We start from the raw sequence: 26,703 nt of genomic DNA on the forward strand, positions 1-26,703 counted from the left end.
CTAGCGCAACTTTACCATGATTCACGTTCCGTTCTCAACTGAGGGAACAACGAATGGCTCTCCTTTGTTCAGCAACGAGGAACATGGAAATCTAGGTCCAGTCCGGTGATCCCCTGTACAAAAATCCGAGAAAAATCATGGAAACATCGACTTGATGTGGATGTCGGTTAGTGTAAAACCGGATATTCGATGCAATGCTATCGAATTTCAGAACGGTGACTCACTATCGTCAAACACATGCCATAGTATTCTTCATTGTGTTCTTATTGGTTGATCATTGATCACGTGACTTGTTTACGCCGATTCGAATGCGCAGGAATCACTCGCGATTAATCATTTTCGCGTGAAACAGAAACTGTCAATTATTTGTAATGATAAGTTATGACAGTTATTAGTATTACTTAAATTTGCTGATTGCTTTTGATAGTTATTTTTATTTTAATTCAGAGTGAGTTAAAGATTTACTCTCGTTTGAAATGTTAGATGTTCAGAATGTTTTATTGGTTAATTGATCACGTGACATGTTTGCACCGTACTGAATGCGCAGAAGACAGTTATTCGTTTTCGCGCCAAACAGGACAATTACTTGTAATTAACCGTGTTGACAGGTTATAAACTACAGATTTTAAGACTACTTTTTATTATTTTCATTTATTAAAGTGAATCAAGCATTTATTTTCGTGAGAAATGTTACAGGAATTGTTATCAAGTATTTGTGCGGTAGTCGTTGATTATGTGGCTTGTTTGCGCAGATTCAAATACGCCGAACTCATTAATCATTTTCGCGCGAAACTACGAACTGTTCGTAATTGAATGCGTTGATGAATAACAACGGATGGGTTTCCCGATTATTTTGCATGACTATTTATATTTTCTACAATCCCGGAATGAAGTTTTTGGTGTTAAATGTAAGATCTATGGACTAAGCAAAAATATTGTCGCTTCCTAACCTAAATCGATGACGAAGATGCAACAAGTGCCCCACAAATACGATGTTAATCAAACTTGTCAATTGATACTCGGATGTTAAAATGGATGTCAAAAGAGTTGAGCAGACTGGTATTTTTATCTACATGAACTGTTTATTTAAAAATAAATATGTTGCAATAATAACTATAGCAGAAATATTAATTATTTGTTTTAATATTAATTATTGGTACACTTAAGTGCAGTATGGACTTTTCTTTGATTTATGGAGATGTAGATAAACCTTGTAGGTAAATTATTTTTGCATAAGTAAGAATATTTTGCGTTTACAGAAATGATGAATTGAAAGAAATAATTTGAACACCGAAATAAAGTAACACATGGAAAATTGAATGAAACGATAAATTGCAGAATTGAAGAAGCGGAGCTAATCGACAGTGATCGAAATTATAAAACCCGATTTGTCCCAACTACTCATTGCTAATCACGTGACTCGGAAGCGGTGATTCAACCGTGCAGAAGTGCTTCGCGCTGAGCTGTCTTTATTTGCCAGTATCATTGGTATAATGCACAAAGAGAATATTGGTAGTCCTTCGAATCAGTGTCTAATGTATCGTCGAGCCATCGAAAATGAAGAACCGTCTACAAATTTCACAACGTATGCTGTATTGGATACCGTTACATTTTTTCCTCCTTTTTTTTGCATCTACTCGCTTGGTAACTTAACACGAAGCAACGTTTGCGGACCGTTCAAAGCATTTTTATGATTCGTGCGACTCTTTTGTTCTTCCATAAGGAATGTCCAATATTAACGCATGAATTATTGACGCATAAGGATCAATTTTTAAATTACGCTTCGATTATGCAACGTGGACATGGATATCAACAGGTTCACGCATGTATGTTGCAAGATCAGAAATGAGCTCGATTTGCTCAGTAAGTTTAGCATACTTTCACTGCATCATGCTGGCACCGCGATCCACTTTACGCTTTTCGTTGCTTGTTAACAATATCAATTTTGATTCTTATCAGTGAAGTAACCTTATCTTTATATGACTACGGATTTGTATTAAATTTCCGTTCAATGTAATTTAAAAAGCAGACTCATATCGTCAAAATCGATGATACTGTAATAAAATAATTATTAAGTTTTTAAACTGAAATTAGATCATAGATCAAAGTCTAAAACTTTGTTTCAGATCGGACAGAGAAAAAGATAAGCTGAAGTCATTTATTCGTTGCGAGCTGGATTTACGTTTATAAACTACTGAGATCAATGATCGATTGAATACCAAGACACAAAATACAAGATGATACTTAACACGTTTGCTACCCATAGCGCGTACATACGAGATTTCAGGAATTTGAGACATTTTCAAGCTTTCAAATATTGAGACATGCAAATTACAGGATTTTTATATTTTTCAATTTTGCCATTTAAAGGCTTTAAATTTTTATATTTCAGATACTTATATTATTGTAATATATATACTTATATTATTGCTTATATTAATATATTATTATTTATATTATTATTATTATTATTATTATTATTATACTTCTAATATATAAAGTTATATTTCCAAAAAAATTGCCTGTTATCAAATTTGCAATCAATGGAAAGCAAACGTGTTAATGTAATCAGAAATAGTTTTAAACTAATTAAACATAATCCACAGTCGAATGACGTAGAGTAAAGAATGTCGAATTAAAAATACGACTGCATTCAAGCACTTCTCCATTCCACATGTTGTTTTACACATCTGGCTCGTTTTACGTCTCGTGTTGCACTGTACGCAATATTATCAAGTCTTCAGGTCTGCGATGACACCCGAATAATTGATGTAGTTACATGATACTCTTATAATATGATCACCGAAAATTACGCGGGCATTGTACATATAATTTTACAGACTTTGACTTTACATTTGTCTTAAATGAAGCGGTGAACAAATTCTAAAAATATTTCTTTTGGAATTTATTTATTTATACAGGGTGTTTAATCGAATCAAACTGTAGGTGCACAGTGGTAGAGTACATATAAAATTATCTTTCACTGTTTTAGAGCTATCATTCAGTTTTGTGGAGCACATATTATGCATAAAATCAGACATTTGCATAAGATCATGTTTAGACAGTGAAGATACATATATCGCTTATAAAAACTATGAATAACTTTGCATCCATTTACTGGCATTGTGTTTGACATAAACACTCTTTTTATAAGCAGTAAACAATATCTTTAAAAATTGTACATACTTTCATACTTTCTTTTTTATATTTTCATTATGTTTCTTCTTAAGCAAATTAACCCTAGAACTCCTGAGGGAGTTTTTTGAATCCCTCTAGCCTTTCTAGTCTTAAAAAATGTATTTAAAATTATATACTAGTCTGTAAAGCATAAAATATTCAGAAGCAAAGTTTGGTTCAAAAAATAATTATTTTTTAATTGAAACTGTAAAATACAATGAAAGTTTGAGAACCCCCAAGAGTTGTAAGGTTAATCATTGATTGCAACATCCGTTGACAAATCAGAAAAATGTCTGAAATAAAATTTCCATTAGAACAATGCTAAAGTTGCAAGTTTGCATCAATGCAGCAATGCAAACCAATAAGAATGCAGCACGACTGACTCAGTCCAAATGTACCTACCATTTATACAACTGACTAAACTATTTAAGGGACACGAATCATGTGGCGCAACTTCTACGTTCCTGGGCGGTTTGGTTGAAGAGTAGCAGCGAGTCGGAGAAGTTCCCGATCGAGATGGAGGTGAAGCCCATACCGAAACCCAGGTCGATGCTGACCGAACGACCCGTACCCGCCCCGAGGAAGTTGCCACCCGCCCTTCCAGCGACTAGATGGCACAGTCACAGCGAATCTTCTCAGTCAGAAAAGAGCGACGACTCGAAATCGACACCGGACTCGCGCAGCTCCACGAACAACGAATTCTTTCGCAACCTGAGCACCAGCTCCCGTCAGCTGAAGGATGAGATCTCGGAGAAGATGACGATCAAGGGTCGGGCGGTGATATCGAGCACCATAAACGCCAGCATACGGCTGGAGAAATCGGTGAAGAATCTTCTCACGAGAAGATTGACCACCATGAACCAGGACGAGCTCCTGCGAGATTCGGCCGACAAGAAACTGAAGAGTCCCACGCAGGACGACAGATGCGTTTCATTGCCAGTGGACGATATTTTCAGCAACATCTCCTTCTATAGCCCGTTGAACAGCAATTTGAGGAGCGTCAGAAACGAGGAGGATCTTTCCGGGATGCGATACAGTCCGCCGCCTCCTGTCTATCCTCCTCCTCCGCTTCCTGACGAGTCTATCTATGACGAACTGCAGTCTGTTACGTCCGGCAGCAGTCGATACGACACTATCTCTGACAAAGTCGAAAGGGATTTTCCAGACTCCTTCGATCTTGCCAATTTAGTACTCAATCAGGTGGGTTCATAGAACTGCAGTTAGTAGGTGTAGTTAGTAGGTTAGTAGGTGATTTAAAACTTCTAAATTGGTAGTACTGGTAAAGTATTAATATTTAAAATTACAGAAGGCTGCTGACAAACATACGCATGTCGGAAAAATAACGGAACTTAAGTTTAAGGAAAGCTAGTAGCGTCTATTAAAACAAAATCTTGAAGAGTTATCTATCGATATGGTATTTTTTAAAAACATTCATTTGAACATTTTATTGAGCACATTTGTATATAATTGAGTAGACGAATAGTATATCTTTATTGTCTTTTTCTCTAGGTGGACATTCAATTATTTATTGAATTAGAGCATTAACCAGAATTAGAGCATAATAATATCGTAATAAGAATGCAGTGTAAACATAAAGTTACCACAGTATCTTTCTTGCTCTCAGACCAGCGACTCCGATCAGAGTTTGAACCTCTCCGACGTGAACGTGGCCGTCCCGTACGACAAGTCTGACAGCATCAAAAGGTTTTCGATATCCGACTCCTGGACGTACTACGACACAGCGCCAGGAAGTAAATCCGAAGGAGTGGATGACTTGGACAGGATATCCAGCGCAGAGGAAGATATCCTGGAGCACGATGTGCCTCTCCTCGACAGAGTCTCCTCAGCATCCAACGAGAGTCAAGCATCCATTCAGAATTCCTTGTATGAAAATCTGTCGACCCGGAAGGAGGAGAAAGAAACTATACCCGCTGAAAATAGACAGCAAACCAGCAAGTCTTTATTGTTCGAGTTTGATCCTCTCTCGAGAGCTCCTGAAGAGAATGTGTACAGTAACAACGACGATCTGATGTTGCTGGAGGCTCTGTTGTCTACGAACGATTCGCCGAGTAGTTCTGGGAGTATTCTGGACTTCCAGGAAGTGGTCGAGAACGAGGAGGAACACGAAGAGGTGGAGAACGAGCATCCACGAATCTTGGCTGTGCCACCCGAACCACCGAAGAGGTTCGATTCGTTGCCTAAGAGCGAGTGCGACACGGAGGCTACTGACAAGAGCGCTACTGGTAAAAATCCTGCTCTGCTACCGAAACTCGCTCATTTGGTGACGAGGAAACAACCTGCGGTACCTCCGAGAAAATCGGCGAAACATCGTTCCAATGCTGTGAACACTGCTTTGAAAACTGAGGCGACTACTAGCAATGCAAGTACACCAGGTAGATATTGAGGTCTTAAGAAAGTGTTATTTAGTTTATTATGGGTGAGGTAAATGAGATAGTGCGTGTATAGAGGAATAAGATAAATGAGATTGCACATGTTGAGTTGAATGAAGTAAATGAGATTCTACATGTTGAGGTGAATATGATAAATAGGGTTGTACATGTTGAGTTGAATGAAGTAAATGAGATTGTACATGTTGAGGTGAATATGATAAATAGGGTTGTACATGATGAGTTGAATGACATATATGAGATTGTAATGTTGATGATAAATAAGACAAATAGAGTTGTACATATTGAGCTGAATGAATTAGATGAGATTATACATGTTGATGATAAATAAGACAAATAGGGTTGTACATATTGAGCTGAATGAAGTAGATGAGATTATACATGTTGATGATAAATAAGGCAAATAGGGTTATACATGTTGAATTGAATAAAGCAACTGAGATTGTACATGTTGATGATAAATAAGACAAATAGCATTGTACATATTGAGTTAAATGAAGTAGATGAGACTGTATATGTTAATGATAAATATGATCAATAGGGTTGTACATATTGAGTCAAATGAAGTTAATGAGATTGTTCATGTTGATGATAAATAAGATCAATAGGGTTGTACATATTGAGTTGAATAAAGTTGATGAGATTGTACATGTTGAGGTAAATAAGATAAATAGGGTTGTACATGTTGAGTCAAAGTACATGAGATTGTACATGTTGTGGTGAATGAGATAAATGAAAGTGTACTTCTATTTATTATAAACAGTAATATTGAATAGACATCTAGAATGAATGATGTGGATGACACCAAGAAAAGGCTCTTTTATAGAATATAACTGTAAGATGTGTGTATGAAATATGTTATAATATGTATGTATGCATATATAACATGTTATAATATTTATAATATGCTATAATAGTGCATAGTGTGAAAATGAAATATGTTATAATATGTACGTATGCATATATAACATGTTATAATATTTATAAAATTCTATAATAGTACACAGTGTGAAAATGAAATACATTTACATCATCCTTAAACGTTACAGCTCCACCAACACCCACTACACCGAACACGCCTGAAGAAACAAGTCCTTCAACAGCAAAAGCAACAGAAGAACACAGACGCGTGGGTATGATACAGAAATTGAAAAAACTGAGGCACGAATCGTCGTCTCATGGTATCAAACCGAACGTGATCAGTTTCGTGAAGAGTGGCAGTAAATTATTGTCCAGAAATCGCGATCATAGCGGAGCTATACCGAGCGCTAAATTGGCGAAATTGGAAAGGCCAAAGGTGGCCGGATTACAGAATCCTGCGACACACAGAGGAATCGTTTACAGGAGCGGAGTCGGTATGGAGAGGGCGAAGGACCTGGTGCCAAGGGCACTGGTATTGGCGGACCAGAAGCTCTCGTTTTATACGGATAAGGGCATGTCTACTCTCAAGGAGGTCATTCAACTCGACACAGTGTACAGCATTCATCTTCTACAGGACGTAAAGTGAGTCTTTTTTGTCGGATAAGGCTTCGGATACTGGAGGAAGAAAACAGTAACGCCTGATGGAATATTGCATTTAGTTCTTCTCTTCAATTTGGAGATTGCTAATTTTCTTTATTAAACTTTCAAATCTAATAAATTAAAATCATGTTCAATTGTAATTATCTGAATTACAGTTTAACTATAATAATGTAACTACAGTAATATTTAACTTCGAAATTTAATTATTTGTAAATTTCTAACTTTATTCCTAAATTTGAAGATTCGATAATTTGTATATGTATAACTTCAAAAATTTCCTATTTTTAAACTTTGTAAATTTAAAGATAAATGTCTAAACAAGAACGTTCGTGAATTTGAAACTTCCTGATCTACAAAAGGAAAGTTTACCTTGCTGGTTCTAACGTATGGAAAGAAAGTACAATTTACATGCAACCAGGTCAAACGTGTAAATAACGGAATAACAAAGGTAATTTAAAATGTTCAGGGTAGTCGATGGCGAAACAGTACATTGCATAGCAATTAGCTGCGAAGGAAGACCGAGTGTTCACGTGTTCTACGCTAAAGGTATCATCGAACGTAGAGTTTGGGCACAGAGAATATTGGAAGCGATTACTTGCGTCTTTCCCACGAAATACACGACAGAGCTGACGAGAACGGGATGGGCTTACTTGAAGGTATTATAAAAGATACAGCAAACGAGATCGAATTTTTTCGAATCTAATTATGACCTTCATATTAGTTCACATGCATTCTAATAAGTAAAGATATTCTACCTAATAAGTAAAGGTATGTACACCTTTCAATACCCGATCTTTCTTTGAGAAAATGTGAAATATTGTAAGATTCGTTACGTCTTTTTTGTAATGTTTATTAGAAAGCTTTTACTTAAATTGCGATGACTCAACTGCGAATACGAATGCAATTTCATGTAAACTTTCTAATGATCTAACATCTGTTTTTATGTAAATATCATTTTTTTTTATTGTATGAAATATAAAATACGTCGTTAATATATTGTTAATTCTTTTATACAATGTTTAATATTTTGAAGTATTGAATATATTGTATTAAATATGTAATAGTAGTTGGTGCGTGTTTCAGGAAGGCGTCACAGGTACATGGTTTCCGGCCTGGGTTCTTCTGCATCAAAGAACTTTAATTTATACAAAATCTCTAGATCCTTTCATGGCCATAAATTTCGGAGAATTGGATCTTCGAAAAGCACGATGCATTGGTAAACTTCTTTCTGATTAAACTACAATAATTTTATCTACTAGAAATACAGGGTGCAAGCTACAGGGTACTTTTAAAGCAGGGATTCAAGGGTTTATAATTTAATTCAAAGAACAAATGTAAATAAATAAAATGCTTTGCACAATAGTTTCTCTTCAATCAATTTTACTTAAAAAGTACACAAAATATAAATTATAAAAATGTAGAAAATTCAATAACTCTAAAGGAAGAGACATAGGAAATATTTTATAATCCCTGTAATTATGATCGTTTAAATTTTATGTTACAGTTTTGCGAGAACAGGAAGGACCAAATCCCGGAAACGGCTCCATTCCAGTAGTGGTTGTGGATGCAGGAGGTAGCGGGGCCTTGCACGTGGCTGCACCAGGAATTCACGAAGGATCTGCATGGAGACACGCTATTTATCAAGCGGCTACCAATTGTGCTCCCGCCTTGGAACAACAACAACTCACGCAGGACAACGTACCTGTGATTCTCGACAAGTGCATTAATTTCATTTATGCTCATGGTAAACATATGCACATCAAAGATTTCTAGAAAAAAAAAAGAACTTTGTGTCAGGCTGATAGTGCCACAAAGAAGAAATGTATACACGTAGCTTTAATTATGTCCAGCCGTTGCAATCTTTATTTAGATTCGCTTCATACATATTTATTAGAGAGTCGCCGTGACACGAATTTAATTATATCTATAAAATGTTAAAGGTATAATGACGGAGGGTATTTATCGTCAAAGCGGATCCAACAGCGCTGTTGTCAAATTATTGCAAGCGTTCCGTCGAGACGCATGGGCGACGCAGATCACAAGGGAAGCCTATACGGAGCACGACGTGGCCACGGTTCTCAGAAGGTTTCTCCGTGATTTACCGAATCCATTGTTTCCTGCCAACATTCACGATCGGCTTTGTTTTACCTCAGGTAAGGGGCATTCACTGTCCTTGACTGGTCGGCAAACTCGCTTTGACAATGAAATTCTGCTTTAGGCGTGCTGGAGAGGTGCTAAATTAAAACGAAACTGGAAATATTAACACGTCCATATAAATCTGACGCCTTCATATGCATAGAAAAAACAAAAATCCTTTACCTGCACAAAAACATTACTACTAAATGTTATTTACATTGCTACTAAATTATATCTTTAACATGGATATAATATGTGAATATTCAAAATATGAATATTCACTTTGAATATTCAAAAAGAATTAGTATACAAAACATAGTTGCAAAATAATCTTATTTGTTCTTCCACGGTTCGTCAAACTTTCTACAATGATTGTCCCCGAAAGTACCTAGGAATTTCTCTTTAAAACTTCTATTGAACGTTTTCACTTGAATAAACGTGAAAGGTTCACGCATGAAGTATTTGTCCAGTTCGAATTGCACGAAGACAAATGAATAAGAAAAGCGAAGAAAAGGAAACATGTTTCCCGACGGTAATAGGTGCAAATAAATCCCGAGCCTTGCCCCCGACCATCATTTGCATACGTAATTATAAGAAGAATGTTAAGCTGGGTCGTGTTCGCACCCACGCGTATTTTCTCACATTGTAAGCCAGTTTCATCCGGAAGCGTAATACTGAATATCCGGTATCATTACTTACGGATTCAACAACTTTCGAACCATGCTTAATCATTTGATTTAATAGATAGTTTCATTAATTTGGAATTAAAAGCACTAGTTTATAATTAATTAAAATTATAAAAATTTTGTTCTGTGGTAAAATCAAATTTGTAAATGGGACTGTAAGTTATGTACATTGATATTATAAATTTGTAAATTATGTATATTGATATTATAAATTTGTAAATTATGTAAATTTGTTAAGTCATCAATGTACATGTTTACAAACAACATAATAATTCAGAATGTATGGTTATGGTTGTTTTATACGTATTAATGTCTGGCGACGTGATGCCTTAAATCACATATAAAATTAATTTGGTCCAAAGTGCATAAGCTGGCTACCAATAATTGGTAATTCCTGTTTATGTACCTTCCCGTCCGCTGTCAGGGGAGAGTCATATGTTTAATGGAGTGACGAAACAAATAGCACATCCGCTACACGACGAAACATCGCGTGAGAATCATACAGAGGTCGTCGATGAATCATAATTCTTCATAACGAGCCTTCGCGCTTCTCAGTGAAAGCAACTCTGTTAAGACATGCATCTCTGTTAAGACATCGCTTGAACCTCCTTGCAATTAGTCACTCCACTGAAAATAAGGTGCAAGAAAGGTGTAATAGGTTCACATTGATAACATCAACATTACTGATAATAAGTTATGTTTTCTCATTTAGTCTATGTAGGATACTGTTACTTTCAATTATTTATGAGAATGAAGTGTTACTGATTTCTGTGAAATTACTGCAGATATTGATTTCATTCTTTTTAATTAAATGGAGTAAAGATACTGATCATTTGATGTGTAACTTATTAGGATTACTAGAAGGACAAAGAGGATTTATTTAGTTACAACAAAGTTGTAACTTTGTTCATAAACATTGTACATAACTAGCTGCATCACATATGATTTTTTATATTATTATAAATAATAGGAATTCAAGCTGGACTTATTGCTCTAACTTGTACTTATAAGTTTTAGAAAGTTGTCCAAATATTTTATGAAACCTCCACCACAATCAGTTCATCAAATTCCATGAATAAAATATTGTAACGTATACAATTGTATTATATGCAATTTTATTATTTGCAGAAAGCAACAATGAAGACGACAGAGTTTCAACCTACAGAAAACTGTTGACCACCCTGAGTCCTATCCCAGCAGCAACGCTCAGAAGGGTTCTTGCTCACCTGCATTGTTTGAGTCAGCAAAGTTCCAGAAACCTGATGACCTGTGAAAATCTTTCCGCTATTTGGGGACCGACGTTGATGCACGCCGGCGAAAACAGCGCCGAAGAATGGAACAGAGCGGAAACCAGAGTGATCGGTGATCTCATCAAACTGTATCCGAAGCTGTATCAATTAACCGCCGCCGATATGGCGAAAGAGGCGAAAATTTTGGCAGTGCTCGAAAAACATCATGTTTCTAATAATGGCCTACGTGGAGCACCCTCCGGAGATCTCAAGATTTGGATATATATCTTTTCGAGGGAGGGCGAGTGTGTGAATGTCACTGTGAGACTTCTTTTAGTACTTATTAATAATTTGTAGAGTCTATAGTTATAAGTATTTTATAAGTACAGTAGATTTTATTCCAAATAGTTGTAAGATTTTCGAAGGTAAACTGATGCAGTTTGTTTTGCAGATTGGGCCACAGAAAACTGCGTACGATGTATGTCGGGAGCTAGCAGAGAAAACAAGTTTATCCGCTCATGAATTGTGTTTGGAAGAATACACATTGTCTGGCGCATTAGAACGGCCACTGCATCACACTGAGCGTGTCCTCGAAACAGTGGCGAGGTGGGGATACTGGGATCCAGACGATAGGAAGGACAATGTCCTCATACTTAAAAAAGATCAGCTGTTCAAGGATATAGTACCTTTGGTAAACAAACGAAAGCTCTATAGTTCCCGTCACGAAATAACATTCTTCCAAAAATCTAAATCTAACTCTACAATGTTCCAAAATTAAATATAAATTGATATTTCCTGCACAAAGATTATAAAAAACAAAGCGTATGTTCATTCTCAGAAACGTGTGTATCACATAACTGTAAATCTACATAGAAATGTGATTTGTATTTGTGCTATTTATGTTAAATGAGTTCAGGGACATAATGGAACTGTTTTTTATAGAGAGCTACTCAGCAGGGATCAGATTGCGTGACTCAGAAAAGAAAAGATAGTTGTATATTTGCTCGCCACATAAACAGGATGTGGTTTTATTGGGCTTAATAGCGTATCTTGTTTTTAATTCGTTTTAATAATGTGAAAATTGCTCATAAAATATATTATATTATCCCTTAAATTCTCAGAACTTTTTATTACGTTTAATATCGCGTTAAAAAACAGGATAAATAAATGTTACTTTCTTTTTTAGATAACTCCGCCAATGACAACGTCGGGTGAACTTAAGTTCGCTGATAGGAAATCGAAAAATTTTAAAAACTACCTCTTTGAGTTCAGTCAAGCGAAGCTTTACTGTTACAAAGACAAATTCTGTTCGAATAAATTGTGCGAATGGAAAATAGAAGATATCATTTGGTATTTAGGTCATGAGCCGAAACGAAATCCACAAACAGGGTAGGTGTTTTTAATTTATATTAAATGTTTCTTGAAAAATTTGTTAAGCTAGGTATTTTCTGTTGTAGATGGTCTATCACCTTTATAGCAAAAAATAAAAAACCAACGAGGTAATAATTATAAGGTTGTTTAAATTTTAAGAATTGTAACTTTCTTTTATTTTATTTTTTGTATAATTTTTTAGGTGTAAAGAAAGTCCGTTTTTTGGGAATACTTTAGCAGGGTCGTTAAAAGATGAGCAATACAAATGGTTAGCAGCTATGACCTTTGGAGAATATCAGTTAAATCTCCGGCCTCCTTCAGTCAATCTTATGGAACCATAAATGATTAATTTATTTTTATAAGCCGCAGTATTTAGTGCCTTCAACGTTTATAACAATTATTTTTGTACCATAATTAAATGTTTTTGATGCATTGCCTGTGCTTGCCCCAATTCAAGTCACGAATTCAATATTTTTATACAATAATTTGTGTATCTGTATCATAATAAATAAATGGTATCGTTGAGAAAGTTGAAATTCAAACTTTCGAACTTTGACCCTATGCGCAGTAGCAAACGGTTACAAATAATGCAGTATATGGATTAAAAAATTGGCGTCCATCTAGCGGCGAAACGGGTGAACTAAGCCTAAAAAATGAGGGTCCGAGCACGCATATAAAGAAAATAAAAAAATTAATATTTCGGCACTTTGACAACGCAGTATGGTTCCTGAGGCATATAGAAACAAATTTCTATTAGGGTTTGATGCGTTTTGATGCCTAATAAAGCCAGAAAATCAATTTTTGTCGGATTCGGTCCAAAACGGTACATGTGGCGCCATCTAGCGGCGAACGGCGGAACTACGAGAAACTAAAATCCCGATTTTCTCGAAAACTAAGCACTTTTCCGAAATTCTGAGATATACAAATTGTTCCTTGTCGCCTACGGAATCGAACGAATATAATTATAGCCTGCTAGGACCATTATTAAAGAAAATAGAAAAATAGCCCATTTCATGGACTAAAAAATTGGCGTCCATCTAGCGGCGAAAGTTGGAACTACAAAAATAGAAAATCCCGATTTTCTCGAAAACTAAGCACTTTTCCGAAATTCTGAGATATACAAATTGTTCCTTGTCGCCTACGGAATCGAACGAATATAATTATAGCCTGCTAGGTCCATTATTAAAGAAAATAGAAAAATAGCCCATTTCATGGACTAAAAAATTGGCGTCCATCTAGCGGTGAAAGTTGGAACTACAAAAATATAAAAATGCGATTTTCTCGAAAATTAGCAAACTCTGAGTACTTCAGAGGCTCAGAAAGTGTTATGTGATCGCATTCGAAACAAAATAAAGCAATAAAAGTTTCCTAAAGGCTTTAATAAAGAAAATAAAAAAAATGTCATTTTGTGGAGAAAATTTGTGGCGCCATCTAGCGGCGAAACTGCGAACTAAATTGAAAAAACGTATGTCCGAACACGCAGTAAAGGGATCAAATAAAAATTGATTTTTTGGGTTTAATAGGCAAAAAAATGAAAAACTAATTGAATAAAAATTGCTTTAAAATGTCTAAAGAAGCATACTACCCCGCCAAAGTTGCGAAATATTACTTTTTATATTTTTCCTTAACGCGTGTACGGGCAATCGTTTTTTCAATTTAGTTCGCAGTTTCGCCGCTAGATGGCGCCACAAATTTTCTCCATAAAATGACATTTTTTTTATTTTCTTTATTAAAGCCTTTAGGAAACTTTTATTGCTTTATTTTGTTTCGAATGCGATCACACAACACTTTCCGAGCTTCAGAAGTACTCAAATTTTGCTAATTTTCGAGAAAATCGGGATTTTCTATTTTTGTAGTTCCAACTTTCGCCGCTAGATGGACGCCAATTTTTTAGTCCATGAAATGGGCTATTTTTCTATTTTCTTTAATAATGGTCCTAGCAGGCTATAATTACATGCGTTCGATTCCGTAGACGACAAGGAACAATTTGTATATCTCAGAATTTCGGAAAAGTGCTTAGTTTTCGAGAAAATCGGGATTTTAGGTTTTCGTAGTTCCGTCGCTCGCCGCTAGATGGCGCCACCTGTACCGTTTTGGACCGAATTCGACAAAAATTGATTTTCTGGCTTTATTAGGCATCAAAACGCATCAAACCCTAATAGAAATTTGTTTCTAAATGCCTCAGCAACCATACTACGTCGTCAAAGTGCCGAAATATTGCACTTTGCATGCGCAGTAAAACTGACATAAGCGGCTCATGTACGTATCGCAATGCTGACACAAAATAATTAATTACTCATTACCCGAACATTATTTATGAACTTTTATGATCGAACCATGTAAATAATGCATTGCTGACCATTCTTCAATCATAAAAGTGCACAAAATATATGCACAAAACGTGTAATTAATTATTCAAAATGACCTCGTGTATACCGTTTGTCACCGTGGCTGGTCTTAGGTTATTAGTTAATAACTAATTAATTTCATTAAAAATCTGAACAAATATGATACGAGAAAGTAGCTGAGGGATCACTGAACATTCTTTTATAATAAAAGTACATAAATTGTGTTTAGAAAATGTATTATTAATTATTTTATATTAGCTCATACGATGTATTCCGCGTTGGATATTAATTAATAACTAATTATTTACAATAAAAATGTGAACATATGTGGTATGAGAAAGTAGCGCCTCAATCAAACAGACCTAGTTACGTAGTCATTCATTGAAATATTTTTATTGTACGTAGATCTTCCTTACTTCATAAACAAAAATGTAGAAAATGCAGTGTAAAATACTTTGAAGTTCTGATATAAAATTCCGGGGGTATTTATAATACATTGCTTATGCAAAGGTGCATACACAAGAAAAACAATGTGTATATGAGCGCAATACTTGATATTAACTTGGATTTACTTCCGAACTGCCCATGTTAGGATTGTCTCAGGAAGATTGAATTTCATCTATGTTTATGTGAGCAATAAAACGTAGTCTCATTTGCAACGCAGGCCTTAATCTTCGTATAATACATTCAACTTCATTCTTCATCATGTCACCAACAAACATGTATTTTATGTGATACCTATTAAAATTAATATTAAGGAAAATACTGGATCTGTTACACGATCATTTAACAGATCGTAAATAAAAGGATACAATAAATCACAGACTGGATCCATGTATTTTAAATGAGATTGAAGACGATCCACTTGTTCCAGCATCTCATATAAACAAACCGCTAGTTCCACAACACAATGTGGCCTTTCAGCATTAAATCTTGCTAACGTCGGGCCAATTAAATGGCAAGCATATATCAGTTGCTCTTCGCTATTCACAACTGGTTGAAGTTTCTCTTTAATAAATCTAAAAATTATACTGTATTAAAATTATTGTTAAATATAACTTGCTATAATACTTTTTTTTTAACTTACTGAGGCATACTAGTTATTTGTCCTACACCTGCATGATGCCACACAGAATGCGCCAATGCTAACATGTAACTATACTTATTTTCTAATAAACTATTATGGGTATTATTGAAATTGAACATTTGAAATGGTGTTAAATTATTATATTGCCAAGTCGCTAAGCCTGGACTGCTAATAGTTTCTACCAGTCTATCATGTAAAGCTGACCAGTAACATTCTGGTAAAGCTGCTAATAATAATCCTACACAATTTATCCATAAATGGATTTCATCTGATGGTATCACTGTGTACCTAGTAAATATTAAAATTGTTAAAAACAGATTCAAATGTTTCAGAATTTGTAAGTGTTTTAACTTACCCTTTTGCGACGACATCTAATAATGAATTAGCAACTAAATTTGGAGCAACAGGAACAGCCATTAATTCAACACATGTAACGTACAGTGCATGAGCAGCAGGATTAGGGAATTCATTGAACCTCCAATCAGTGGCAGGAAAATGAGCCGTGCCTGACATTGCTGTAATACGTAGTTGTTAGAAAAAGGTTACAATTTAAAAATAGCACACTATGAAGAAAAGATTACTTACTTTCGACGATTCTTTGAACTAAACGTATGTAATAATCTAATTCCGGTAGCCAAGTAACAACATCATCCGTAGATCGAGTCATATACATTTGATAAGCTTCTGAGAGTGCCCATCCTGATGCCCTGATTTCTCTGAGGGAACCCAGAACTGCTAAGACTAAACGTCGCTTAAGAGGTGGATTGTCCCTCAATTTTCGCTCATAATAGTGCAATGTATTATAAAGATACGTTACAGGTCGATCTGCAATTCAATATATTATATTAGACAAAAGCAATTTAAATATAAAGATTGTTTAAATTGAAAATAAATCATACCATGAAATTTGTACAAACATCCTAAGTGTTCTAACAATGTTTCTAAACTCTTTGAAACTGCTGGAATCTCTAGATATCTATGTACAACAATATCGAAAACTGGTAAAAATCGTAAGCACACGTTCCCAAAGTAAACTGGTAAACTTTGATATTGACTAGGTCCTCCGCTGGCTTGTTCCATGATACCTTCAGGAGCAAACTTTTCTGGGAATTTTCTATGGAACGCAAGATGCTTCTCATGCCAATTCGATTGCTTCCAGTGCTCCGGTGAATTTTCCTTAACAAACTCTTGCACTCTGTTACGAAACTCAATAGCCTTGAGTAACAACAACTGAATGATGAAAAAGCATACTTGAGCTTCACTACCTTCGTGAGTTCTTAATACTAGACACAGAATCAGTCTGTCAATGGTAACTATATTATATTTCCATATCATATCGTTGATTGTATCTACGCATTTATTTACATGTTGACCACCTACGCTGTTAGCAAACTCAAACACAAGATAATCACAGAACTTTCGAAGATGGGCTGACAGAGCTCGAGCTCCTATTCTCTCTAAAATTTTGTATGCAATTGGACTAATACGATCAGTCTCGAAAATCATCTTCCACAAAAGACACAAAAACAGAGGCGGTGTGCCAGGTACAGAAAAGTGCGCTATTATGTCATTTTCATTGCTCATTGAAGCCCAGTTCCGATACTCTTCTTCTACAGCTTTCTTAATCTGCTGTTTGTTCTCCTTTGGTACACTATTTTGTTGGAAGAATTCACTCAGAACTGGAGGGAAACACTGGAGAGTATGATTAGCCCACGAATGTGGTGTGTTCTGCATGATTGTGTTTAACAGTTCCTTGCACCATGTACCACTGTGACTATCTGATCCTGTTCCTGTCACGTGCATAGACCGTGCCAATGTTAATACTAAAGCTCTGTTTAACTCCTCAGACTCTGCCGATACGAGAGTCTTCGGTTCCGATAAAAATCTTGACAGTTGCGGCTGCACTTCGGCAGACCCCAAACCAGTAATTAAACGAAGAGCAGTGCTTTCTACGCACAGATGCAGTTGAGTTTGATTAGTTTGAGGCACAGCTGCGAGACTATGTAAATGGGACAGAAGTTGAACTCTGTAATGCGGTTGTATATGATGCATCCTATAACTGAACATTTCCAGGAGGGTATACAATGTTCCCCATGCGTGAGATTTAAAAACTGTAGGAAGTAACTGGCTGATGAAGCCTTTTATACCAAGACTTTCAATCTCGGTATATACAAGTAGTCTACTGTAAGTTTCCACTAATGCAGGAGCTAATGCCATGTTACTCTTAGACTGCGCTAGTTTGATAACATGAGTAACAATGCTGTGTATCAAACTCATTTTTGAATGCACAGTTAACGAATCTAAGATGGACATTGATAGCGGAGTAGTTGGCCCACTTGCGAGAGCTGCATTGTTTTGCAATGTTTGCATCGGTTGTTGTTGCTGACCTTTTTGAGTACCAAGTATGGTATCGACTAGAGCTGCCATAGGTCTACCAAAATATTCTTGGTTTGTTGAATATGCATTACAGAGTAAAGCAATGCGATAATCTGAACCCATACAAAGAGAAGTATTTGGCATAACTAGGTGTTGTAAAAATTCGTGATGAAGTTTCAAAGTATGTGGTATTGGTCTATGAATATTTGAATGTTCAGACTGAGCCTTTTTCAATAAATGTATCCATATACATGTAATGGCCATTTGATGAGTACATAATGCTTGAGTATAATCTGGAACAGGTAATGGTTCCTTTTCCGGATAAAGGAGATCATATAACTTTAATACTGGCAAAAAGTTTGATAACGGGTTTCTTTGGATGCTTCCAGATATGAACTGTAACAAGACCCACATTAAGTGGTCTCTTCCCTTTCTTAAGTCTCTGCCTGCTAATTTATCGTGTATTGCCATTACGATACTGGGGAAACAAGCGTACGAAAAAAGTACGAAATATATGAGTTGCGACGAGAGATGTAACCACACATAGTGATTTGCAACAGTTCCATCTGTCCCCTCTGCTGGTAGAGATTCATTTTCTGCGCGTTCCATAGCTAGAATTACCAGTTCCACTAACTGTTCTTCCAAAGCTACACATCGCTGTTTTTGCTACAATGTAAGGAAAATATTTCATTTAAATGCTAGTCTCTAAAAACTATAATTTTTTTGTGTGTTCGTACCTGTTTCTGTAAACCAAGCATTGAACACACCATATCTCTACTGTATGGTTGTTCTAATACGTATCTAAGTAATCCAGTCTGCGGTTTAAGCAAATCTTCATCATAAGGTAGATTTCCTTTCAATGAAAATTTTAATGTAGTTGTATCGAGCACCCATGGGTTAATCAAATCTGCATAGCCGGTATGTTCCACTACCGGCAACATTTTTGAGTGTCCTACTATGGACACCATTTGTGCCGTGTTGCGAAAGCTCTCAACAAAATTTGAAAGTAGCTTTGCTAGTTTCTATAAAAAATATTGATTATATGATTTTATCAACATAATGTAATAAGCTTTACCATCAGAGTAACATACCCAATGTGGCCAATTTTTTCCATCCGGATAAGCTTTCTGAATTTCATTCACTATAAAATATCCAGGTAAAAGGCAAGCACTTCTATCAAAAATGTATTCAATTACATTCTCTAGTGCCTTTAATTGTGGTTGAATAGATGTATTCAATCTTGCTGGGATTGTTTGAGCTTTTTCTTTGCATCCCTGAAACATTATTATTAATGTTCGTAAATTTATATTTACGATGCTAATTTTGTTACTTTGATGATAATATCTAAAATACTTACTTTCATTATTTCTCTAACGCCCTTGTAATCAACTCCTCCAATTATATGTCTAATAAGGACGAAGCATTCTACCCAAAAATCTTCTAACTGATACTGTAGTTTGTCACAACTTAATATACACTCGCATACAAGTCTGGAATAACATTATTACTTGAATGCTCTGCAAGTTTAACTAGCCTTCAATGTATATTATATCTATAACTTTATACCTTGCCGGCAACACATTAGAGGTAACTAAATTTTCTAGCAGCGACAATAATAATTGTAGCCTTCTATGATTAGTCATAGCTGCTGCCATAGATAAAAATTGCCTTACAGCACCTTCTTGCTGTTCTTTGGGTAAGTTGGACATAGCAGAAGTCAATTCTGTTTGCCATGTTGCTAGTTTTTCGTTTTCACTATTTGGATGATGTACAAGAACACAACTAAAAGCTTCTTCGATAGCTTCCACTTTCTGCAATAAATAAATTAGTACAATTATAAGTATACATTTATGTTATTAAACAATTATAATATATGTTTCATACATCAATGGAACAAGTACTAAAATTTTTAATACTTAGAAAAAAAAGATTTCTCTTCAATTTGGTGAAACATGTATAAAGTAAACATTTAAAAATCAAATTTTAATTCTAATATAAAATCGAAATAATATATACTTACTAAAATGTCATTTACAATATTAGTGATTTGCGTTTCACTAGTCATTTTTTTAATTCAATACTTTAGTGCTTTACTAAAACAAAAATCAATGATTAAAATGTCAAAGTAGGAACTACTTGCACGTGATTCATAGTTTATCTCTAAAATTTGCATTTGATGGATAATGAAAGAACTTTGTAAACATATTTTAGAATCTGTTTACGTTTGTATAACCTGTTCATACATTGAATGGAAAAAATGTGATGAGGAAGATGCACCTAAACTCAGTTAGATGTCACTACTATATATATTGCATGAAATGTGCGTTCAAAGATGGCACTGTAAGTAATTTGTATGGAGCGAACTATTAGGCAAACTAAAAGAACAACATAGACTTGGAATAAAACACAATATATTTCTTTGAATTTCTTATAACAACTTGCAGGATCGTCATACGAACAGCGTCTACTTTTCTAATTCAAATCGTGATTGTCCGTTACCTACTATAAGTACCAACATATAGAAAACTAACAAATCGCAGGAGTGCCACTACATGCAGTATAAAACATTTTATCGTCTATATAAACGTTGAATATACAGAAAGAAAGTAATGTTGCTATTATCTATATTTGTAATAAATAGTTAAGACAAAAATGAATTAATTGTATAAGCAAATTGATTCATAGATGTGAACAACTGATCTCTGATTGCTTTCGACAATTAAAAATCAAATAATCGCGCCAAATTGACTAGCGTGACACATCCTGCTGGTTTGCGATTACGTCACATCCTATTGACTGACGATGATGCCACAGCAGCAAGTATTTTGTTCAAATTTTTGCTGTTAGCTAGTGTTTATTAAACTACTACGCAAAAACAAAATAAACAGTAATAAAAAACTACTTTCAATCTTCCAATGTACATGTATCATTTTACAAAGATTTATTTTATAAATTACAGAAAATATCATTGAAGACAAGAAAGAAATTGTATCATTTATCTCAATTATTATATAACCTATATTCAATTTAAAAAATTGGAGTACGATGTTCTCAACGAAACATCTCGTGAAATCAACCTTACTTTATGGACCGGCAGAATTAAGCAAATCTTTTATGTTTGAGGTAAATTTATTAAAAAATAGAAATATTTATGATCTACATAATTTTAATACGTTACATTATAAAATAAAATAAATCTATAAATGCATACATTCCAACTATTGAAATAGATAGTACGAAATTAAAAATAAAACTTCTTAAATTCTTTTTTTAATAATTATTTATTTAAACTAGAATTTACATTCATGAATTAATATCGAATAATAAATTATGAAGTAATATTCATATTCGAATATCAGTTGTAATAAAAAGACGATCGTTTGAAAATTCGTGCGTAAAAAAAGTATAAAAGAACGTAACTTTTATATCGATATATAAATTGCTGTATCTAAACTTCAAAATCGAAACATGTGCGCACTATATCGATACGAATATTCCTATATCCCCAGATCCCTAGATTTCTAAATCGCTATATCCTTAGCATACTGAATTCAAAAAACGCGGGAAAATAGACGTAGTGCGTTTTTGGTTAATTTTCGTTACGCGCGTTATTATTGTGTGGGTAGGGTTCGTTATGAAGTTGCTTTGACAGAACTGATCTCGACATTTCCGGAATTGGATTTTCATTCGTAGGCAGCAATTTACTGGGCCGAAGAAGGACGCCGCGTCGTTTACATTACACCAGCTCCGTTGGAAAGCCTGCCGGCAGCCTGTCACGACAGAAGTAATCCAGCACCCGCGGCTTTCAAGCTGATGAGATTTATGTAAGCGGAACACTTTTCTTGTGGCGCTTCTGCACGTGCATCGGCCTTCAAGATTCGTTTCTAAAAAGAGCGTTAGATTTATATCCATTCGTCCGAACTAAATCGCTTATTTTGAAATCGTTCGTTTCGAGCGAAATTCGAGTCTTGAAGGTCAATAAATGTTTTACGTACTTCGTAATATACGAGACGCGAATAATTCACTTTATTTTCGAAGAGAGATTAAGATCGTTTACAAAAAGTATCGTTCTAAACGATATTTTTCTTTCGGTTAAAGATCACGTATTAAATCATAATTAGATTGTATCTACGAATTAATCAGGCGGTTACGAAACGGCGCCATAATATTGCGCCATAGAATAATATTAGATAGAACGGTTTTCAATCGATGAACATTGTTTAACGTGCCGGAAGCGATCCATCAAGGAACATTAGTTACTTTACACGTCACACGCGACAGATATTGACATTCAACGTGCATAAACATACACATTGTTTACAAGCGATCGTATTTTCAGAGGAGGCTACGTTAAACGCACATAGATCACGTCAAGGAACGTTATTCATCCGGAATCGTAGCGGATTACAGTGAAGTACGCAGTACATTACAGCACAAAGAACTTTGATTCATCGTTGAGTAGTCTTGAATAAATTTGCACAGGACTATCGTTACAAATCTTAAGTACAGGATGATTCAAAGATGGACATGGTCCTGTATATAGAATAACTACATAAAAGGGTCCCCATCACATAACATTTCATTATCAAGCTCTGTCGTCAGCAGATTGGTGCAAATAATTAAAAAATTTTAAATTTTCACATTTGAAAGCTGGATTCTCTAGCAAAAGAATTATTGCTATTTGAATAAATCATTCTATGGAATGATATAGTATGAAGATTTATTTAAAAAAGCACGCTGTTAGAAGCTATTCTTTATCCTGCTGTTTTCTTAATTAATTGTACTCACTAAAGATAGTGCTTTATGAATAAAACGAATCAGTTTCGGACGGTTTATTCTTCTGGTTGAAGCATAGGATAAACAACGAAATTCGCAATTTTTATGCGCGATTCATCGTGCCAGCAGAAGCTGGAGTAAAATAAACGATCGAACGAGGATCGTAGCAAATCAGTTGCCTCCATCGTCTACAGTTTATTTTTCAACCAAGAATTCTGTGTCCGCGCGGAGGAATCATTCGAGTGGCTTCAGGCTTCTGGTTAAAAAGAAAAATTTACATAATTAATTACGATTTGGAAATTTAAATATAATTTCAGAAATTAAATTTATAATATTTAATATACACTTTACTGTTAAAATTTTATGTAAAGAAAAAATATGCAATTGTTGGGTAAAAGTATTTGCGTCTATTCTTTCGTTTTAATAAAATTACATATTTTTGTTATGATATCGTAAATATATCAGAAAATATTCTCATGTAATTAATAGATTATTGAACTAATGTTTCCATTGTCGTAACAAAATATTTGCGCAAAAATAACAATTATAAAATTATTTCATGTCCATTATCGTATGAATCGTTTACATCTATTATGTATTTATGGCATTTTAATATTGTTTGTTTGCTCTAAACTACTATTATTTTCCGATACTAAACGCTTTTTTTCCATAAATTCCGAAGAGGTTTTCTGATGCTTACACTTCGTGTGCGTGGTATTTCAGTGAAATACTTCAAATTCTTTCCCTGATAGTCACGATTTCCATGACAAAAGAAAGATGCGATAGAAAACATTTTTATGTTAAAATAAACATTGAAAACATTTTATTCATAGATGCTTCGTTTAATAAGTCATGTAGGTTACTTTGTAGGTCTTTTCATAGGAATTTATCATAGTATTATTGTCGTATTGTATGTTCACTGAATTTTTTTTTTAAGTTTATCTCTATTGTTTACTTTACTATATAATTGCTATTTTTTATGTGTCAGGTACTTGGAGAATTACGAGGCCCTTATCGATCGACTTGTCGAATTGCACACGTTCACCACCTTGCCTTCTGTCCTCCTGATCGATGACTTCGACACCTATGCGAACGACTACAAAGAGACCGATGCGCCTCAAGCCACACATATCGCCAAATTATGTTCGATAATCCTCGACGCGATGAATTCCTGTTCACGAATATTAAAAAACAGTGTAAGTATAAAACGTATTTAAGTTAGATAAAATCTAACTTTCAAGTTAGAACAAAAATTTCATGCGAAACATTTACAGGTGTACGTGTGCGCATGGTCCTCCACAGCCATGAACGACATCAGCACCTACATGATATACTTCCAGAACATTTGGAACATTAAGAACGAAGACGACAGCAAGACGATTTTACTGCAAAAATACTCGAATGAAGCGTCCACCGAAAAATGTCCATCTTACAGATATTCCAGGCTTCAAGATGACACGAGGGTCTTGAAACAGGTTCTCTATGAATCCAGCGACAACTAAATCTACATTATTCAAGAAAGATCTTTGTTGAAAAGAATGGTTTAAATGAGTATCTGGAATTTGTGTCCTTGAGACATATTGAAGCAGCATGATTACACACGTTTGTTTTACTTCTGTATACCCCCGGCGAATTAAACTCGCAGAGCTTCAACGGCGATATTACATTTGCATAGTGGACGCGTTTCATAGCAACACGCTAGCCCATATTAACCCGTCTATTAAAACAGCTTTGATACTTGCATCATCCAGTCTAGTACACACGTTTCCCTAACAGCATAATGGATTAGGGGAATTCTGGAACAATTTATATTTATCAGTACTTTTCCCCTTTTTGCTATTAGTTTGTAAGAAATGTTAAAGCTAAAGGATATGAATTTTATATCTTTTAGATTTTCACAAATTTAAAATAGATAACAGATATATCTTCTTATATTCTGTTTAATATTCTCCTTTCTTTTCAAAAGTATTTTATTACATAAATTATTGATTCATTCTTCAGATGTACATAACAAGATTATTTTTCAATATATGTATATGTGTCAGTTTAGTATATCCTGATCTTATCCTGGTTATTGTCCCGTAACTAAAATCTTGATTGCATCTCAAAACATAAAAAGGTGTTGCCTCATAAAGGTAACACTATTTGTATTATAATTTTGGCATAATGTGTTCTAGTTTTGTTTGCATAATACTTGAATATGTCGATTGGTATCAGTTTCGATGGATGTAAATTATAGTTGTCAGGTGAAACTCAGATACATTTTGCCATAAATTGAAGAAAGACACCTCCAGAAGAAAAAAGTTTGAAGCACATAAACAACGGAGTTTACAGAGAACAAATGATTGAATGGAAAGTCAACGAACGATTTTTTGACCGTAATCTTCGGCAACATCTAAACCAACACAACAAACTGAAGAGACAGGAGCGGCTCAAAAAGATGAATGCACACAGTGGTTCAGATGTTGGCGTCCTATTGTCTGGCTCTTCTGCTCGAGCAGGTCGAGAGCCGCCTGAACGGGGAGAGCCCCTCATAGACTGAACCGACCACTTGTTCCAATCGGTCCGAAACAATCTGAAACCGTCAGGACTACAGGCAGTCTGCGGCCTTCTTCACGGTAATAAATGGAAAGTTGAAGGCACCGTAAGCTCCGTGAACGGGGAAGCAACGAAAAAGGATGAATCTCAACGATCCACCCAGCGGATGCACAATAGATTCAACGATAGTCCTTGCACCTCGGCGAAATTTATCTACCTTTAGGCTAGAATTACAATAGAGCATAGAAAAGTTAAATTATTTAAATAATCTTGTTATCTAGTAACTAGTAATAACTTAACAAGTAGTTATTAAAGTACCTGTCTTTGTCAAATATAAAAAATGACTGATACAGGAAAATAAGGACAATGTAATGTCTGTACATTAATCACTTCTTAAAAAATAGTGAGCCATCTGTTAATGAAAAATTAATTACTGGAGCATCGAAGAAGTATGTACGTTTATCTGCAGAACAAGCACGATCATTACAGAGCAGAAAATTGCAGGGTGGCTTGCGTTTGCAGGTTTACACGGCGGCGAGCGGATCCAGAGTCGAGGATCAGCGAGACAACGGTAAACCACCGTCGGTGCGTCGCGATGAGAAGCAAGAAAGAGACAAAAGGAAAGGCGAAGAGACGAAGAAGGGAAACAAACGAGTAAAACGAAGAGAGAACGAAGATCGCATACCTGAGTGAACAGGTGTGCCGGAGTGGACGACGAGTGAGTTGCTGTCCGAGCAGCCTGTTAAGTCCCTTCGTGCACACGAAGAACAGGGACGCAATCACCGGCCGATTTCAGAATTCGCGATCACACTCGGAATTCCATCGTGGAAAGTAAAATCTGAAATTGTCCGGGGACCGTAAACGTCAGACCTTTGGCTTTAATCGAACGTTTCTCGGCTCGGCCGTCGTAAAATTCTGTCAACATCGAAGGCTGCAGTTTAAGCTTGATCTTCGGGGATACAGGATGATTCAGAAAAAAGATTTTATAAAAAATACAGTTCTCAGAAGGGATACAGATGTACACTATTTTATTTAAAAATATGATGTTGC

The 26,703-nt window shown here is 35.3% G+C and overlaps 3 protein-coding genes across 7 annotated transcripts in view; 2 read left to right on the forward strand and 1 right to left on the reverse strand.

Moving 5' to 3' along the window:
* Positions 1-15,614, forward strand: part of RhoGAP15B (RhoGAP_ARAP and RA_ARAPs domain-containing protein RhoGAP15B) — a 16,995-nt gene extending 1,381 nt beyond the window's left edge. The window contains exons 2-14 of one of the 5 annotated variants that reach the window (XM_012282481.2): positions 1,339-1,585; positions 3,609-4,377; positions 4,802-5,570; positions 6,635-7,088; positions 7,573-7,762; positions 8,190-8,322; positions 8,611-8,850; positions 9,047-9,259; positions 11,057-11,478; positions 11,609-11,848; positions 12,344-12,546; positions 12,615-12,656; positions 12,731-15,614. In XM_012282481.2, coding sequence (XP_012137871.2) covers positions 1,494-1,585; positions 3,609-4,377; positions 4,802-5,570; positions 6,635-7,088; positions 7,573-7,762; positions 8,190-8,322; positions 8,611-8,850; positions 9,047-9,259; positions 11,057-11,478; positions 11,609-11,848; positions 12,344-12,546; positions 12,615-12,656; positions 12,731-12,869 — 3,906 coding nt within the window. In that variant the 5' untranslated portion in view covers positions 1,339-1,493 and the 3' untranslated portion in view covers positions 12,870-15,614. Of the gene's footprint in view, positions 1-25; positions 167-1,338; positions 1,586-2,518; positions 2,772-3,608; positions 4,378-4,801; positions 5,571-6,634; positions 7,089-7,572; positions 7,763-8,189; positions 8,323-8,610; positions 8,851-9,046; positions 9,260-11,056; positions 11,479-11,608; positions 11,849-12,343; positions 12,547-12,614; positions 12,657-12,730 lie in introns of those variants that run through there. The other 4 variants (XM_012282486.2, XM_076529359.1, XM_012282484.2 and 1 more) reach the window with 4 other exon arrangements.
* On the reverse strand, positions 15,243-20,604 carry MED23 (mediator complex subunit 23). The gene is made up of 11 exons (XM_012282488.2): positions 20,360-20,604; positions 19,906-20,150; positions 19,697-19,829; positions 19,431-19,613; positions 19,077-19,361; positions 16,863-19,005; positions 16,549-16,788; positions 16,319-16,478; positions 15,964-16,251; positions 15,689-15,895; positions 15,243-15,614 (listed from the first exon to the last, which is right to left on the reverse strand). Exons 1-11 carry the CDS (start codon positions 20,402-20,404, stop codon positions 15,476-15,478), a joined length of 4,068 nt encoding a protein of 1,355 aa, XP_012137878.1. The 5' UTR covers positions 20,405-20,604; the 3' UTR covers positions 15,243-15,475.
* Positions 20,605-21,116: 512 nt separating this feature from the next.
* Positions 21,117-25,167, forward strand: LOC100883950 (uncharacterized). Its single transcript, XM_012282489.2, has 5 exons — positions 21,117-21,226; positions 21,299-21,462; positions 22,033-22,163; positions 24,104-24,311; positions 24,390-25,167. Exons 2-5 carry the CDS (start codon positions 21,385-21,387, stop codon positions 24,615-24,617), a joined length of 645 nt encoding a protein of 214 aa, XP_012137879.2. The 5' UTR covers positions 21,117-21,226; positions 21,299-21,384; the 3' UTR covers positions 24,618-25,167.
* Positions 25,168-26,703: the final 1,536 nt, after the last annotated feature.

The sequence above is a fragment of the Megachile rotundata genome, chromosome 3, assembly GCF_050947335.1.
Source record: "Megachile rotundata isolate GNS110a chromosome 3, iyMegRotu1, whole genome shotgun sequence".
Taxonomy (NCBI): Eukaryota; Metazoa; Arthropoda; class Insecta; order Hymenoptera; family Megachilidae; genus Megachile; species Megachile rotundata.